At 41.6% G+C, this 18,007-nt stretch overlaps 1 protein-coding gene across 1 annotated transcript in view; it reads left to right on the forward strand.

Annotated features, from left to right (window-relative positions):
- Window positions 1-2,506, forward strand: part of LOC115676121 (fumarate hydratase 1, mitochondrial) — a 6,010-nt gene extending 3,504 nt beyond the window's left edge. Inside the window, exon 9 of the mRNA XM_056308325.1 lies at window positions 2,490-2,506. Within this exon, the coding sequence (XP_056164300.1) occupies window positions 2,490-2,506 (17 nt within the window). The remainder of the gene's footprint in view (window positions 1-2,489) is intronic.
- The last annotated feature ends 15,501 nt before the right edge of the window (window positions 2,507-18,007 follow it).

Consider the following 18,007-nt stretch of genomic DNA (forward strand, 5'->3'; position numbering starts at 1 on the left):
TGTGGGGGTGTGCATCCTCAAGATCGCCCGTGGAGATGAACTAGCCGGCGTGTGCGGGAGCTTGTCCAGGTACCACCTGACCGCCAAAACAGAAAAAACGACGATAGGTCCATAAAGATTAGACCGTCGGAAAATTCATTTTCACTTTCACTTTTCCAATTTCACCTAGTACTTTATTTTCTTCGACTCACATGCCTATTCTCACGCAAAGTGTACTGGAAGATGGAAATCCATGTTGAAATGGCGTTCCAATCAATGAAGAAGAACATGGCAAGAACATGGCTTAGCTACTCCTAATGGTTTAGCAAGTCCTTAACCCGAATGTCTCAATTTGGGCATGTTCCTTGCACATGCCCATAAGGACCAGCAGAGGCTGACTATTTTGCCCTTACTAATGTAATTGAAAATTCAGGACGTGATGATCCCATGCAAGCCGGATTTCGCACGGCGCGAAGCCGGCGATGGAATTTCCTGTCGAACGAGACGAAAATATCGGGCCGGATCTTGATATTTCTGATTCTAGCTTGAACCTTAAGGAGATCGATGGCTAATCGCACGAGGCATGAGAATATTTTGTTTTGGGCAAAATAAGAATAAGCAAGTTGAAAACACAATAATCGGAGGACTTAAATGATAATAATAACAAAAGATTTGAGTTTCATGACTGATGAAATTCTCGTGGAACCATGCTGAATGAGGATGCCAACTACGAAGACTTTGGAAGATGCTGATCCAAACCATGATGTCATGCATTACATAAATGGCTTTAAATTTCAAAGAGAAAAAGCTAACAAAAACTTCAAACTACGCCGGCTATAACAAATTTACCCTAAAATTTTTTTGTGACACAAAAAATCTCAAACTCGTACCTATGTGACATTTTTACCCCCATCAAGGTTTCGTCAATGAGTGCTGTTAAAAATTTGGATACATGAACGCCGGAAGCCAAACGGCGCACACGTGACTTAAATGAAATAAAAACGATATTTTGGCCAGAAACCATGTGACGAAATCTTAGGTACAAGTTTGAATTTTTTTATATCGCAAGAAAAAGTTTAGGGTAAATGTGTCACAGTAGGCATAATTTCAGGATCTTAATGTAAAAAAAAAAAAGTTCATGGTAAATAGTTTGGGGTTTTTTTTATGGCTTTTTCCCAAATTTAGACCTTGAGAAATTAAAGTGGATACAAATAATGATTCTCCGGCTAATATGAACATTTTACAAACGACTTTCATGTAATTGTATTATAGGCTGAGAAAGTTTCTACTTACTCGGTTAACTTAGAGGAATCGGTCAATCACATTTATCATGTATCTCAATTAACTTCGAATTTGAATATTTCAAGATTTCTATTCGCGATTAATTTATTTCTTCACGTGTTGCTACGGCATGACACATTCAACATTTTTAAAGTACCTCATGCATTAGCATAATCCCTGACTTGTTCTCCATAGTCTTTTACCAAATAAAAATCCTTGAAAAGTCCAACTTAAATCCAAAGTTATCAAATGGAAAGACATTGCATCCGTACGTTCTCCGATGTAAGCCCGTATATATAACCAATGTTGGACGCTTAGGGTGCGTTTGGTAATTAGCCAAATAGTTACTGATTCTATTCTTTTTTTCCAAAAATCAGGTTTGGAACAGAAATCCGTTTGATAAATTTTTTGTTCCCGAGCACAAATTTGCACAAATTTGTTCCCAGAATCATTTTTGGAACAGAAGAACAGAATCAAGAAGCAAAAAAAAATTGCTTCTTGATTCTGGGAACAATAATTAGAAATAGAAAAGATTTTCTTGTTCTTTTTCTTCTTTCCTGTTCTTCTTCTTGGCCATGGTTGGGTCGCTGGCGACTGGCCACAGGCGAGGGTTCCCCTCGTCGGTGACTGGCTATAGGCGAGAGTCCCCCTTGCCGGTGAGGGCCGCAATGCCCTCGCCGGCCGGTCGCCGGCCATGGCCAAGAAGGAGAAGAAGAAAAAAAGAACAAAAGAAAGAAAGAAATATTAAAATATTAAAATATTATTACTAAAAATAAATTTTGTGCAGTTACCAAACCCATTTCTGTTTTTTTTTTTATTCCGGGAATGGAAATTTTGGGCCATTACCAAACGCTTTCAAATGTCTAGAAATTATTTCCGAGAACAAAAAAAAAATCATTTCTGAGCAGAAATTATTTTCGAAAATAAAATGGTTACCAAACGCACCCTTAGACACCTTGTCATTCGAGACAAAGTAAGAGTATGGTCGATCAAGATTCTGGTGTGGAATGATTAATCACGAGGGATGTGAATAATTTAGCCAACATTCGTGACACTAATGCCACATTCAAAAGCTCAACCTATGGTGTGCTTCCTAACAAGCTCGTTCCAAGGCTTGAATGCCATAATCAGATAGGTAATTATGAATTTGTGCAGCTAATCATATTTAGTAGGAGAGTTTAATGTTTGCAATTGTATTGTTTAGTTCTCTAACGAGACTGTTAATGTAGGTTCTTTGAATGGGTAATGTTCAATGTGGGAGATGGATGGAGATCTTCTATCTTCGAACGCCGGACAATCAGGAGGCAATTGTTGACACTCAAAATTCGATTATGTCCATTGACCAAGCCGAAGAAGAGGCTTCGAATCCAGCAGAGTTAATGGAGATAGAAGAGATCGAAAATTAGTTGGGTGGTCAAGGGAAAAGGCGGTCTTGTGCAATCACAGCGACAAGAGGTTAAAGCAAGGGCTCATCGACTGCCCAACATTGAGAGTGGATAAGATTAGTGGATAAAGAGACGATAGTTGTCGGGCTTGTTAGCGAATGTTACGGAGCAGTTGAAGATGCTAGTCATTATAAAAAAGGACGACCCAACTGAGAACTAGAACACGTAAATACCTGAAGAACAATTCCTCACAATTTATTTACGGCAGTCTATTTACGGTTATTTTAGATGTTCGTTTCCTTTAGTTAATTCAACCTCTGCTCTTATTCTTCGAAAATAAATTTGACGTCGTCAATAAATTTGTTTTGTTTGCATAAGAACACAATCATCAAGTCCTCACTCCTTTCTCGGCATGATTTCATTTGTCGATATCAAGCACAAGGATTACTACATTTTCGCGATAATTCCCGTCAACGAGAGTGGCTTTTGAGCGAGTCAACTCCAAATCAAGTGTCGCCACCTAACCATTTCCGCCGTTTGGTTCGATGGAAGGTCTAAAGTAAATAAAAGAAAAAGTGGATATCTCAAGAACCCAATTGGTCTAAAAAGAAGAATTTTTCAGCAACTTGGTTATATATATTGAAAAAAGATAGGGGGTATCAATACATTTGGTCCATAAAAGTTTATTATGTTGTGGAATGCATTTTCAATTATAAAAAAAAATAATTATACCTTCAAGTAGATATGTTAAAATGGGCCATAAACCCATATATCAGTAAGTATGTCATAAATGTGTTAGTTATATTCACTAAATGGATCATAAATAGGTAGAAATATTATATAGGTGTTAAATGGGTCATAAATGGGTATACAACTTATTTAAACTCAACTCATCTCTCTCGCCTTCACTTAATCTCGTGTTCACTCATTCTGCACTCTTGTCTTAGTTTGGGTTTGAGTTTTTCAAGATTGAGTTAAATATGGAAGTGTTTTACTAATATGGGTCGGGTCGGGTCTAGGTTGTGTGCTGGTCAGGTATGAGTAATTAGATTTGTATTATATGGAAATGGATCAAAACAGGTTAAATGTGTCTATTTGGGTCGAAACAATTTTCGACCCGACCAAAACCCGACCCGACTCGACCCACCCATTTAACATATCTACCTTCAAGTTCACATAAATTAAAATTCCCACTTTGTCTTTTCCCTTCAATTTCACATGAGTAAAAATTAGGTTGGTAGCCAATAGATTTAGATACCAAGAAAGGTCACTTTTTTTCTTGTGGTATTAGGTTCAATTTTATCGGGAACACGTACGTTTCAAGAGTAGAATTATGAATGCACTGAGTCTATATGGAGGAGTGCGTCCTTAAGATCGCCCTGTGAAGATGAACTAGCCGACATGTGCGGGAGCTGGTCCCGATACCAGCCGACGGCTAAAACAGTAAAACCACAATAGGTCCATAAAAATTAATCGGGGGAAAATTCATTTTCATTTTCACTTTTCCAAGCTTCACCTAGTTCCTTTTTTTTTGGTCGAATTGGTTCGAAAGTACTTCACTTGCCTATTATCACGCAAAATGCATTCGGAGATGAAATCCATGTTTCAATTTGGGCGTGTTCCTTGCATGTGCCAATGAGGACAACCGTAGGCTGACTATTTTGCCTTTACTAATGTAATTGAAAATTGAGCACGTGATGAATCCATGCAAGCCGGTATTTGCAAGGGGCAATGCCGCCGCTGGAATTTCGATTCTAGCTTGAACCGTAAGGAGATCAATGGCTAATCGCACGAGGCACAAGAATTTTTTTTTTTTTGGCAAAATAAAGAATAAGCAAGGTGAACACAAAACAATTTTTTTTGGTGAAGGACTTAATAATGATAATAATGATGATGATGATGATAAAAAGATTTAAGTTGCATGACTGATGAAATTCTCGGGGGACCATGTCGAATGAGGATGCCAACCTAAGAACACTTGGGCATATGCTGATCTAAGCCATGATGTCATACATTACATAAGTGACTTTAAGATTCAAAGGAGAAAAGCCAACAAAAACCTCAAATTATCATGCACACGGTGAAAAATTTACCCTAAACTTTTTTCCGTGATACAAAAAATCCCAAATTTGTACTTGCTTGACATATTTACCCTTAGTCAAGGTTTTGTCAATGATCACCATTAAAAACCTGCCTAAATTGACGCTGGAAGGTAAATGGTGTTAGAATTGTGCTCACGTGGCCTAAGTGAAATAAAAACAACGTTGTTTTGGCTGAAAATTTTTCTAACAAAACCTTGACGGAGGGTAAATATGTCATATAGGTATAAGTTTGGAGTTTTTTATGTCACAAGAAAAAGTTTAGGGTGAATGTGTCACAATGGGAATAGTTTGAAAATTTTAGGCACAAAAAAAGGACATAGTAAACTTTACCAAAAAAAAAAAAAAGGACATAGTAAATATGTCACGGTTAGCATAATTTGGGGTTTGGTGGTTTTCTCCCAAATTCAAGCATGAGAAATTAAAGTGGATAAAATTGATGATTCTCTAGCTAATATGAATTTTTTACAAACAACTTTCAAGTAATTGTCCAATTATAAGCCGAGAAAGTCTTTACTTACTGGGTTAACTTAATCGGTTAATCACATTTATGTATCTCAATCAACTTCAAATTTGAATATTTGAAGAATTGCTAGTCTCGATTAACTTATTTCTTCTTGCGTTACTATGGCACGACACATTTAACATTTTAAATACTTTTTCAAATTTGAAGAATTTCTATTTGCGATTAATTTATTTCTTCACATGTTATTATGGCACGACACAATGAACATTTTAAATACTTTTTTTTGGTCGGAAGTTTTAAATACCTTATACATTAGCATAATCCCTGGCTTGTTCTTCAGAATATTTTACAAAATAAAAATCGTTGAAAAGTTCAACTTAAACCCAAGTTGTCAAACGGAATGATGTTACATGCATATGTGCTCCGAGGTAAGTCCATATATATAACCAATGTTGTACCCTTAGACACCTCGTCACGCAAGAGAAAGTAAAGAGTATAGTCAATCAAGATTTCCGGCGTGGAATGATTAATCATGAGGGACGTGAATAAATTAGCTAACATTCGTGAAACTAATGACCGCATTCAAAAGCTCAACCTATGGTGTGCTTCCTAACAAGTCTGTTCCAAGACTTGAATGCCATAATCATATAGTTTATTAATTATGAATTTGTGCAACTAATCATATTTAGTAGGAGATTTTAATGTTTAGAAATGTCATGCTTAGTTCTATAATGAGACAATTATTATCGGTTCTTTGAGTGGATTGGAGTCGACGTCGGAGATGGACGGAGATCATCCATCTTTGTGCGCCGGACAATCGGGGGTAGTTGTTGACGCTCAAAATTCGACTCTATCAATTGACTGAGCCAAAGAAGAGGCTTTGAATCAAGCACAGTCAATGGAGATAGAAGAGATCGAAAATTAGTCGGGTGGTCAAGGGAAAAGGGCGGTCTTGTGCGATCACGGCAACAGAAGGTTAAAGCAAGGGCTCATCAACCGCCCGACATTGGGAGTGGAGAAGATTAGTGGATGAAGAGACGATAGTTATCTGGCTAGTTAGCGAATGTTGCGGATAAGATGCTGGTCACCGTAAAAATGACGACATGACTGAGAACTGAAACACGCAAAACACCCGAAGAACAAGTCCTCGTAATTTATATCCATCAGCTTATTTATGGTCATTTCAATTGTTCGTAAAATAAATTTGACATCGTCGATAAGCTCGTTTCATCGGCATATAAGAACACGATCATCGAGTTCTCGTTCCTTTCTCGGCACGAAACCGTCTGCCGATACGGGAGCACAAGGGTTACGACCCCGGCGCAGTAATTTCCCCGTCGACGAGAGCGGTTTTCGAGCGAGTCAACTCCAAATTAAGTGCCGCCACCTAAGCCTTTCTGCCGTTGGGCTCGACGGGAGGTCTAAAGATAAAATAAATGTAAAAAAGTGGATAGCTCAAGAACCCGATTGGCCTAAAAAGAAGGAATTTCTCTGCAACTTGGTGCTATAAATTGGTAAAAAGTTAGGGGGGGCTACTGAGTACATTTGGTCCTCACAAAGTTCTATCCGGTTGCGGAATGCGTTTTCGATTTCTCTTCCTCCCTCGCCCTGCTTTCCCTTCACCGGGCTCGATCGAAGATTGAAGTGAACACAAGAATCTAATCGCACATCCGCATGGAGGGGGGGCCAAAATGGTAATTCCGGAGCGCCGCCAAATAGCGGCATCTGACATCGTGCACTCTCAAAAGTCAAAATAAAGAAAAAGGCGGCGCGTTCAATCCCTTTTGAAATAATTAGGGTGGAGTCGGATCTTTTAGGGACGCCAAACGCCCCGATTGAAACAGTCAAATGTCAAATCGAGAGACCGTGCAATTTGGGTAATTGACCGTGAAGTTTTCTAATTTATAATCTCGATAAAATAATTGAATATTATATCACGTATTCACCCGATAATTTAAATTTTTTAGAGCAATTAGCAGCGATCTCACAAAATTTTAAATGATTTTAGAGCATGGGGTCTTGAGTTCAAATCTTTCCGAGCTCTTATTTGCTTCACCGATTAAATATTATTAGGCAATAAAAGACCAGATTAAGTGCTGAGGGGGGAGGAGGGAATGATAAAAAATTTGAATGTTAAGCAATGCATTCATATGAGCTTTCAGAACAAGCACGGCGTGGGACGTTTCAACACTTCCTCTTGCACGCGAGATTTCGACTAACAAGGTGGATACACACGCGAAGGGTGTGGAACCCGACTTTGATACCGTGTTGGGAAGTTCGACCAAGAAAAATTTAAGTTAAGAAAAATTTAAGTTTCTAAAATAATGGATAGTGGCTTCTTCTTCTTTTTTGAATTTCTGGTCTGGCGCACGCCTGTCACGCGTTAGGAACGAAAGAGATCGACTCAAACCAAGGAAGGTCAAGTTGAAAGAGAAAAAAAACCAGGGAGCACATCGTATCTTTGAACAGGTGGGTGGGCATGTCCCGTGTCCGTTCCAAGTTGGTCGACTTTGCCGAAAAGGGTATATTAAAAATTGGGAAGAATCAAAAGATCTAAAAGGGTTTGTGATTTGGCGATTTGTCTTTATGTCCTGATCGTCCGATCTTTGCTTTGTTTATGTTGCGATGTCGAGTGATGTTACGTGATGTCCATCTCTAACTCCCCATCGAGCTCCAAAAACACTGCACGCGGCTAATCTCGTGCTTAGTTCCGTGTATGAGGATAGCTTTGCTCAGTTTGGCCCCGCACGCGAGCCCGAAGGAGATGACAAAACTAGTAGGCCTCGTTTGTTTCATGGAAAATATATATTTTTTATTTTTTGATGTTTGAATCGTTTAAGAAAAATAAGTCAATGAAAAATGTTTTCTTAGTCAATGAAAAATTTATACTTAAATTTTTAAAAAATGATTCCTCTTGAAAAAATCGGAAATAATTTTCCTGAACATGATTGAATATCGATGCTTGGACCGGAAATTCTATATTTGGGCACAAGAACCCCAATGCTCAGTCCCAAGAGTCTAGAGGCTAAGGCTAGATCCATGGCTAAGCCCAAGTCCACAAAGGTTGGGGCCCGGGACCCTGACGCCCGTGCTCGGGTCCATCGAGGAGGCCGGCCTCGGCTCGAGACCTAGGTGCCCGTGCTCGGTTCTCCAACGCATTAGGCCGAAAACCCCAATGCTCGTGCTCGGGTTTACCAAGGTCGGGCCCAGGTCCATTAATGTCGGCCCTAGGAGCTCGGTGCTCATGCCTAGGTCCATCCAGGTCAAGCTTGGGTTCCCCTTGGTACATCGAGGCCGAGCCCAAGACCTCCATGTCCATGCTTAGGTCCATCGAGATTAGGACCAGTAATCTGGTGCTCGTGTCCGGTTCTCCAGCACCTACACCCAGGTCCATCAAGGTCGAACTCGACACTTGGCCGTAAGTCCCTCTTGGGTCCATCGAGGTCAGGCTTGGGACCTCGACGCTCGCACTTTGGTCCATTGAGTTCAAGTTCGGGTCCTTGGCGATCGAGACAGAGTCCCCGTGGTTGAGCCCAAGTCCATCGAGGCCGAGCCCGAACCCCAATGCCTGGGTCTCAGGCTTGGCCTCAATGGACCTAGGCCTAGTCTCTATAGACCCAGGCCTAGATGTTGAGGACCTGGGCTTGGTTGTGGGGGACTTGGCCACAGGCATTAGGGTCCTGGGCCCAATCTCGATGGATCAGGGCTCGATAGTCGGGGACCCAAGCCCTAGTGCGGAGGACTTAGGCACTAGGACTCGCGCTCGGCATTTGTGGACTTGGGACTGATGCCCATGCTCTTGCCTAAGACCCACATGCGCGTGCTTAGGTCGGGGTCCATCGAGGCCAGAGCCGGGACCCTAATGTTCGTGCCCGGTTCCTCTGTTGCCTATGTGCCAATTTCTAGCACCCAAATAGTGTATGTTAATTTATGGAAACAAAATCAGATTTTTCTTTCCAAACAATGGCAAATATTTTCCGATTTTTTTTCAGATTTAGCCAAATGCCGGAAGATATTGTCATTTTTCTGAAAAATATTTTCTAAAAATCTATCATTTTTCGCTGGAGCCAATCTCTTGAATTTTCCAACCAAAAAAACGGAGCCAATCTCTCAACTTTTAATTTAATGAAGGTGTAATGTTATTCACGATCTTCTTGGGAGCGGAATTACGTCTCCGAACATAACCTTTATTACAATGTACGATCGGATATCTCCACCGAACCCTGAACTTTTGTCAAAATGGGCCGTGTCATCATCATTCCGGTGATCATTATTAATAGACAGAATTAGGTGGAATGAACATGGTATGAAATAATTCTTAACGAAAAGAAATTGAACAAGCTTGTATTGGATCCCTGCTAGTAACAAACATGAAGAATTGGGTTAGGTTTGTTTAGGTACAGCCCACAATCTTCCATTCTTTCTCTATTTCACTCGATCTTCAATGAAAAGCTGAGGAAGAAAATAACACCGTTGGTATTCAAGGAGCGGTTTTCCCCTTATTTAGAACCCCTTTGACGAAATGACGAGAAGGGTCTAACTGAACTAATTGAACATTTGAGAAATGATATTACGTATTCGATCGATGTTTATAGATCTAATCGACTCAATTAAATGTTCAAAAGGATGACATTAGGCATTGAATAAAGAGTTCACTGATAAGTATTGCCGTTAACCCAATCTAAACTTATCAATGTAAGTTCAATGTGGCCGGAATCATCTAATAATTGCCAAAGGGAAAGAAAACGAAGCTGTTCAGATTATTCGCCCCACTTGATATTGCTTTCAATCGAAATCATTGGAAAAAGTAATACTAAAACGACAGTCGTTTTTTCACTAGGCATGCTTTGCCCTACACATTAGTGATTTAATAACACTAACGGATAAGAGAGGTAACATAAGCCAAATTGATCCATACATGAGAAATAAGTTTATATCCTTCTCGGGACGTTTGAAAGGTTGCATCGAAATTGTTCTCCTAGCTGACGACGGGTGTTCACAAATGAACAGTAGTAGAACAAGCTCACTGTTGTCAGATCTGTCGTTCTATGATGGCAAAGTCCAAGATACACAATCAAGTCGTCGCTAGTAAAAAGAGAAATCAGAAAGCATGCACTGTCGGTGTAGCAAAAAACTTCACTTTACACGAATATTCACTCTCGATCTAAGGGCTGTTAACTGCATACTCCCTCGCTAACTATCAAATCAAGGGTGGAGTAGCCCGTAAAATTTTTTCTTACACAACAGCTTCGGCTATAAACGAGCCAAGAAAAAGGAATGGATGAAAAGATCCGTAGTTTTGTTATTTAGGTGCAAAAGTTTCCTAACTCTTACTAGGATGCCACCAAATGATATTCTTCATGACAAGAAATGGGTGAAGATTCCACTCAGCATCAAGTCAGTGTTAGAGAAACGAAAATTTAGAAACAGAGAGCATACAAGAGAAAATATGAGCATACTTCTAAAGAGAACTAATTGTTGACGGGAAAAGTGCCAAAAAAGTCCTAAACCTTTTGCATTGGTACCAATTTAGTCCTAAATCTTTTTTTGGTGCCAATTCAATTCTAAACCTTTTGCATTGGTGCCAATTTAGTTCTAAACATTTTTTTTTGTGCCAATTTAGTCCTAAACATTTCGCATTGGTGCCAATTCAATCCTAAACCTTTTGTCTTTTTGCCAATTCAGTTCTTCCGATCAATTTTAGTCGAATTTTGCTGACATGGACAACTAAAATAATATTTTAATTTTTTTTGAATTTTTATTAATTTTTTTCTTTTCTTTTTTTTGTTTCCCCCTCTCCTCCCTCTTTCCTCTAGCTGGTCGCCAGACCGGCGACCGGCGAGGCTCGCCCTCGCTGGCCACTGGCGAGGTCGACCTCGCCAGCGATGGTGAAGGTGAAGGCGAAGGCGAAGGCGAAGGCGAGCCTCACCATGGCTGGGCGAGGCCCGACCTTGCCAGAGGCCGCTAGCGAGGGCTCAAGCCTCACCATGGCTGGGCGAGGCCTGACTTCGCCGGATCTGGCGAGGTCAAGCCTCATCGGCGGCTGGCCGAGGCACGACCTCGCCAGATCCGGCAAGGCTCGCCTTCGCCGTCGCTGGTGAGGGCAAACCTTGCCAGGGGTTGGGCAAGACCGCCCTCGCCAGTGGCTGGCGAGGTTGACCTCACCGGCCTCTGGCCTCTGGCCCGGCGACCGGCTAGAGGAAGGAGGGAGGGGAGAGGGAAAAAGAAAAGAAAAGAAAAGAAAAAATTAAAAAATTATTAAAGTTGTCCACGTCAGTAAAATCTAGCCAAAATTGGCCGGAATGACTGAATTGGCACAAAAATAAAAGGTTTAGAATTGAATTGGCACAAATATAAAAAGTTTAGGACTGAATTGGCACCATAAAAATGTTTAGGATTGAATTGGTACCAATGCAAAAAGTTTAGGATTGAATTGGCACCAAAAAAAGGTTTAGGACTAAATTGGCACAAATGCAAAAGTTTAAGATTTTTTTGGCACTTTTCCCGATTGTTGACTTTATAGGCTCAAAAGTCTGTCCAATTTCACTATGTTTGGGTAGGGTTGTCAAAAACCGAAGCCGAAACTTGATTTTTTTTTTTTTTGTTGCTGTCGGGAAAGCACTTCATTTATCATATTTCGAGGATAACATAGGTTACCGTTTTCCAAACATAAAGACTACCATAAAGCCGGGGGGGTGGGTTAGACATCCGGTCCGGGAGGACCATATGTAGGGTCTTTTTGTGATGGGCTTTTGCTAACCAATTTGTAACTTGATTTGTCTCTCTTGGGCTTTCGATGAGATTGGACGCAGCTAGCTGTAGACTGATACGCTATCAGTTACCAGGCTAATGTGCAGATCACGACAGTTCCACAGATCGTGCTTTCCCTGCAAGTACACTAGAGCTGAACACAAAACTAAGGCTGCTACTTCGAGTGGCGTCGAGGCGTGGACTTGGCCGGCAAACCCCGCGACTACTTCGAGTCCCTTTTCTTGATTGGAAATGATGGAAAGTGAAGGTGGAGAAAATTGAGAAAAAAATATTTCGGTGGTCTCAAAGGCGTTGTGACCTTGATCCAAGGTCGCCACAACCACATCGGCATCGTCACGGCCGGCCAATGTAGCGGCAGCTGTAGCTGCACTGCCGGTGGTCATCAATCATGGCCGACGATCAGCATGGTGGCGGCAAATCTGGATCGAGATTTTTGCTGTGTAGGTGTGAGTGGTTAAATGAGAGTTCTCTAGGAGATTTTTCTTTTTTAACAAGGGATAGTATTTTAATCATCTTCAATTATTATGATAATTAAGGGTTGAAGGTGCAAAGTTTTAGTTTCAAAATTAGAGGAGAAAAAAGTGGTAAATCCATTGAAAAAGGTGTATGCTCGTACATATCAAAATATATTTACCAAGTGCCGTGACGAATTGTGAATTCCTATTTTGACGAACTACATTCAAGTATTCAATAGGTGTCCACAACTTTCTCTATAAATTCATTTCGTGTGCTTGTCTATATAAAACACGGGAAATGAGTAGATGACGGCCTCGTCAATCTCACAAGAGTGATTGAGCCGTATCCCCATCTGCATTTTATGCTGGAAATCGCGTAACTTACTTGTCCGACCCGGTTTTGCAATGACGACAAGTATATCACTGAAAGAAATGTTAAATTTCTATGGATCAAACATCTGCTAAAATTTCTAATAGATAAGTAATTGTAAATAAGATCGGCATTGATATAGAAAGATTGAAAACATATGATTGAGCATATTAGTTCGCCAAACTCAAGACCAGGTTCCTGGTCTCGGGACATCTCGGCAGACTTGAATTCTTGATGTGTCGAGGACCTCAATGGCTGGAACACGGGTCGGAACCCTAAGGCTAAACCCAAGACCCTAGCGCGGAAGCAAGTCCCAAACTTGGGGACCAGCAGGGATTCAGACCTTGGTTCTTGGGATCCCAATGCTCGAATGCAAGTCCTCCATGGTTGGACTCGAGGTCGCAACGTCTAGACCTAAGACCTTGCGGTCGGTCCCAGGTTGATGGGGGTAGACCTAAATCCACAGGAAGCGAACACGAGACTTCGGCTTCTAGACCCGAGTCCTTTCTTCCGAAAAGGTTTAGGAGCATATTGGTAACAATTATTCGATGATGATTTTCAACAGGTTTTTAAAAGGGTCAAACCAATTACAAGAAAAAAGTCAAATTATGTCTAATGAAAATGATTTTCTTGGTAACCCATCCTTGGATCGACCCAGTTGTAAGGGCGATTCATACTTTTGGCTCATGAAACAGCGGTTCGAGTTCGATTCCTGTCACAAGGAACGTAGATTTAAGGAGGGTCGTGGCGGTTGGTTATCGAGTTAGTTCTTGTTCGAGAAAAAAAGAAAATAGAAGTATTTTCTCGATAGTTTCTCAACAAGGTTAAGCGTTTTTGTGGAGGTGCATGTTATGAATTTTCATTGTACTTGCTTTTGATTTTGGAGCAATCCTGACGTAGAAAGAAGCGATAACTTGGAAAACCTTCCATGATTCGACTGTAATTCAATTCAATTCGATAATAATCTGAATACAAAGCTGGACGTCCTTTAATAATGATAGGACTCCTAAAGATATCCGAATTAATGAAGATAACATCAAAGCAAATCAAATCTAATCTTATCTTATCTAATAAAATCAAACGAAATATTGATAATTCGAAATTGCCTAAAGTAAAAAACTGCCTGAAACTCTATCCAGACGACTTCGAAAGGCTAAAATCCATCATATATCACAGCATAGCTGTGAGTCCGAATGATACGGCCATTTCGCTTCAACCGACCAATTTTGAGCGCGATCCGAGGTTGATTTCCCCAAAATCAAAAAAACTGCCGAGATTTTTGACGATTACAGCAATCACATTTTTCAAGATAATCACAGGCTAACTGTTCTACATCATTCCCTCCCTCTTCGGGAAAACTCGCCCTCGAGTTATGATCAGGATAGAGGGGTGTATCAGGAGCATGATACTCAAATAAGTCTGTCACATTAAATGTAGGAGAAATATTAAGATCACCATGAAGATCAACTACATAGGCATTGTCGTTGATCTTCTTCGGGATGCGGCAAGGACCAATCTTCTTGTGCTTCAGTTTATTATAGGTACCTACAGGAAAACGCTCCTTTCAGAAAACGCTCCTTTCGCGGGAAAACCATTACCTCATCACCTACCTCAAAAATTTTCGAACGTCGCCGTTTGTCAGCATCCTCCTTATACTTTGAATTAGAAGCAGCCAATTGACTAGCAACAGCAGCTTGGACTTCATTAATTCTGGTCGCCAAATTCTCTGCCGCGACACTATAGCTAGGAATCTTGGGCAAGGGAACCAAATCCAGAGTATGCTGTGGTGTACGCCCATAAACGACCTGAAAGGGAGATGTACTGGTAGAGCGGTTGACCGAGTTGTTGAAGGCGAACTCAGCAGGAGCAAGATACCGGTCCCACTGCTTAGGCATATCACTGCAGAGGCAGCGAATGATATCTGCCATAGTACGATTCACAACTTCTGTCTGACCATCCGTTTGGAGATGAAAAGAACTACTATACTGTAAATCAGTCCCAAACAAACGCCATAAAAGTACGCCAAAAATGGCTCAGAAATTTCGTGTCACGATCGGAAGTGATTGTCTTCGGCACACCATGGAGACGGACTACTTCACGAAAGAATAAACTTGCCACATGCGAAGCATCCGAAGTTTTCTTACAAGGAATGAAGTGCGCCATTTTCGAAAACCGGTCAACCACCACGAAAACAGAATCTAAATTCCGTTGAGTGCGAGGAAGTCCCAACACGAAGTCCATCGATATGTCTACCCAAGGACCCGAAGGAATAGGCAAGGGGGTATAAAGGCCAGTGTTCTGAGAATGGCCCTTAGCGGTCTGACAAATGTAGCATTTACTGACAAATCGCCCCACGTCTCGCTTCAGTTGAGGCCAATAGTACCGCTCCTCCACCAAGGCTACAGTTTTATCTCGCCCCAAATGTCCTCCAAGAGTACCACCATGAAGCTCCCGAATGAGTTGTTCACGCAAGGAACCACGAGGAATGCATAATCTATTGCCAAAGAACAAGAATTTTTCTTGGATTATCATATCGCCATGACAACCTGTTTCAGAATACTTCTCCCATATTTTACCAAAATCATCATCCTAAAGATAAAGAGAAAATAGGTGATCAAAACCGACAACATCAGTGCGCATGGTCACGAGTGTCGCAGCACGTCGACTCAGCGCACCTGCCACTTTATTTAAATGGCCTGCTTTGTGACGAAGCACAAAATTAAATTGCTCCAGAAAAGAAACTCATCGTGCATGCATTCGATTTAAGTGCTTCTGACTCTTGATATATTTAAGAGCCTGATGATCGGTGTTAAGAACAAATTCCTGCTGATAAAGATAGGACTGTCAATGCTTTATAGCTCGCACGACAGCATAATATTCCTGCTCATACGTCGACGAACACCGGCGAACTTCATTAAGTTTTTCACTAAAGAAGGCTATAGGCTTACCTTCTTGGGAAAGGACAGCGCCAATCCCGACGCCGGAAGCATCACAGTCCAGCTCGAACACTTTCTCAAAATCAGGAAGCATCAATACCGGTGCAGTGGAGAGTTTTTCTTTTATAAGAGCAAAACTGGCCGAAGCTTCTTCTCCCCAATGGAATTTGCCCTTCTTTAAACAGTCAGTGATCGGAGCCATAATAGTACTAAAATCTCGAATGAAATGCCTATAGAATGTTGCAAGACCATGGAAACTTCGAGCCTCGCCAACATTCTTTGGAACTGGCCAATTGCGAATCACGGCCACCTTATCTGCATCAACGTGAAGTCCATCCGCGCCAACAACAAAACCCAAAAACAAGAGGCGTTCTGTCATGAAGCTGCACTTTTTCAGATTAATGAACAATTTATTTTGCTGCAAGGTTAGTAGGACATCCCTCAAGTGCTCCATGTGTTGACGCCCATCCGGACTATATATGAGTATATCATCAAAGAAAACTACCACAAACTTGCCAAGAAAAGGTTTGAGAACCTGAGTCATCAAACGCATGAAAGTACTAGGCGCGTTAGTGAGTCCAAACGGCATGACAAGCCATTCGTACAAACCCGCACTTGTCTTGAAGACCGTTTTCCATTCGTCGCCAGGGCGGATGCGAACTTGGTGGTATCCGCTTCGAAGGTCGATCTTCATAAAAATCCGTGATCCAGCAAGTCTGTCTAACATATTATCAAGTCGTGGAATCGGAAACCTATACTTGACAGTAATCCTGTTAATGGCACGACTGTCTACACACATACGCATGGTGCCGTCTTTCTTTGGCGTGAGAAGCGCAGGAACTGCACATGGACTTTTACTTTCACGCAAGAAGCCCTTTCGAAGGAGATCTCCCACCTGCTCCTGTAGAATCTGATTCTCCTTCGGATTCATCCGATAATGCGGCAAATTAGGAAGGCTAGCTCCTGGAAGAAAATCAATCTCATGCTGGATATCCTTCAAAGGAGGTAATCCGTCAGGTAAATCCTCAGGCATAACATCACTGAATACCTTTAATAAGGGCTTAAGAATGTCGGGAACACGAACAACAACTTGCTGGTTGCCCTTGTCCACAATCATATACATCCCTTCACGCTTTCGGATGTTCATCATAACCCCTGCATTCTGCTTCTTCACAATCTGAGGGGAATTACTCTTTGGTCTCAAAGTAATTTTAGTCCTTTTCCACACAAAAGAATACGTATTCTCCCTAGCTCGATGTGTAGCATCAACATCATATTGCCATGGCCGACCCAGTAAAACATGACACGGATCCATCTCCACAACATCACAGACAATAGTATCTTGATATGATTTTTCGATCGAAAAAGGTAAACGGCATAATTGGTTTACCTTAAGTTCTGCTCCCTTGTGTATCCACCCGATCGTGTAGGGCGCGGGATGCGGCTCCGTCTTTAGTTGCAAGTGATCCACAAAGGCCTTTGACACTATCGCATGCTTTGCCATTGACAGTACAGCGAGCGCGGAAAAGTTGATTCCGCTGGGTATCTTCTATCCTCGGAGTAAGCATTAGACGACGCACTACACAATTAACTTGCTCGCCCACTTCATCTTCCACTCCCACTTCTTCTTCATTTTCCCAATCTTCCTCAGACACATCTTCGTCATGTTCAACGATATTGGCCATTCTACGACGAGGACAATCACTGGAACGATGGCCCAACTCGTTACACTTGTAGCACCTGATCAGTTGGGGCTTGGCATATGGATTCTGGGTATTCTGATTGGGAGTGCGATTGCTTGCTGCGACTGCTTCCTTAGGCGTCCCAGTAGTACCCCCTGGAACTCGGCTCGAATCAGGTGTTTGTTGACTAGAAGAACTTGCAACATCAGGCTGTCTTCCTTTCCCGAATGACCCACGACCCGAATAATTGCTACCACGAGTACTAGGGCTAGTCCTCTCCAATTGCACCTCAATTTTTCGCGCCATAACCTGGGCGTCTTCGACAGAGAATAGTTGATGCAAAGAAATCCGATCCTGGATATTAAGTCGTAAACCATTAATGTACCTAGCAGTTTGTTGTGCCTCGGACTCATCCAGGTTATTGCGAGCGGAGAGTCGAAGGAACTCTTCCGTATAAGCTTGGACCGATCTATTCAATTGTCGGCAATTCTGGAATTGTTGAAACAACAGTTGCTCATAGTCCGTTGGGAGGAACCTCTTCTTCAACTTCTGTTTCATCTGACCCCATGATCGAATAGGAGCT

Source organism: Syzygium oleosum, unplaced genomic scaffold (genome assembly GCF_021117445.2).
Source record: "Syzygium oleosum isolate NSW1041296 unplaced genomic scaffold, Sole_v2.1 Sole_v2.01, whole genome shotgun sequence".
In the NCBI taxonomy this organism is placed as follows: Eukaryota; Viridiplantae; Streptophyta; class Magnoliopsida; order Myrtales; family Myrtaceae; genus Syzygium; species Syzygium oleosum.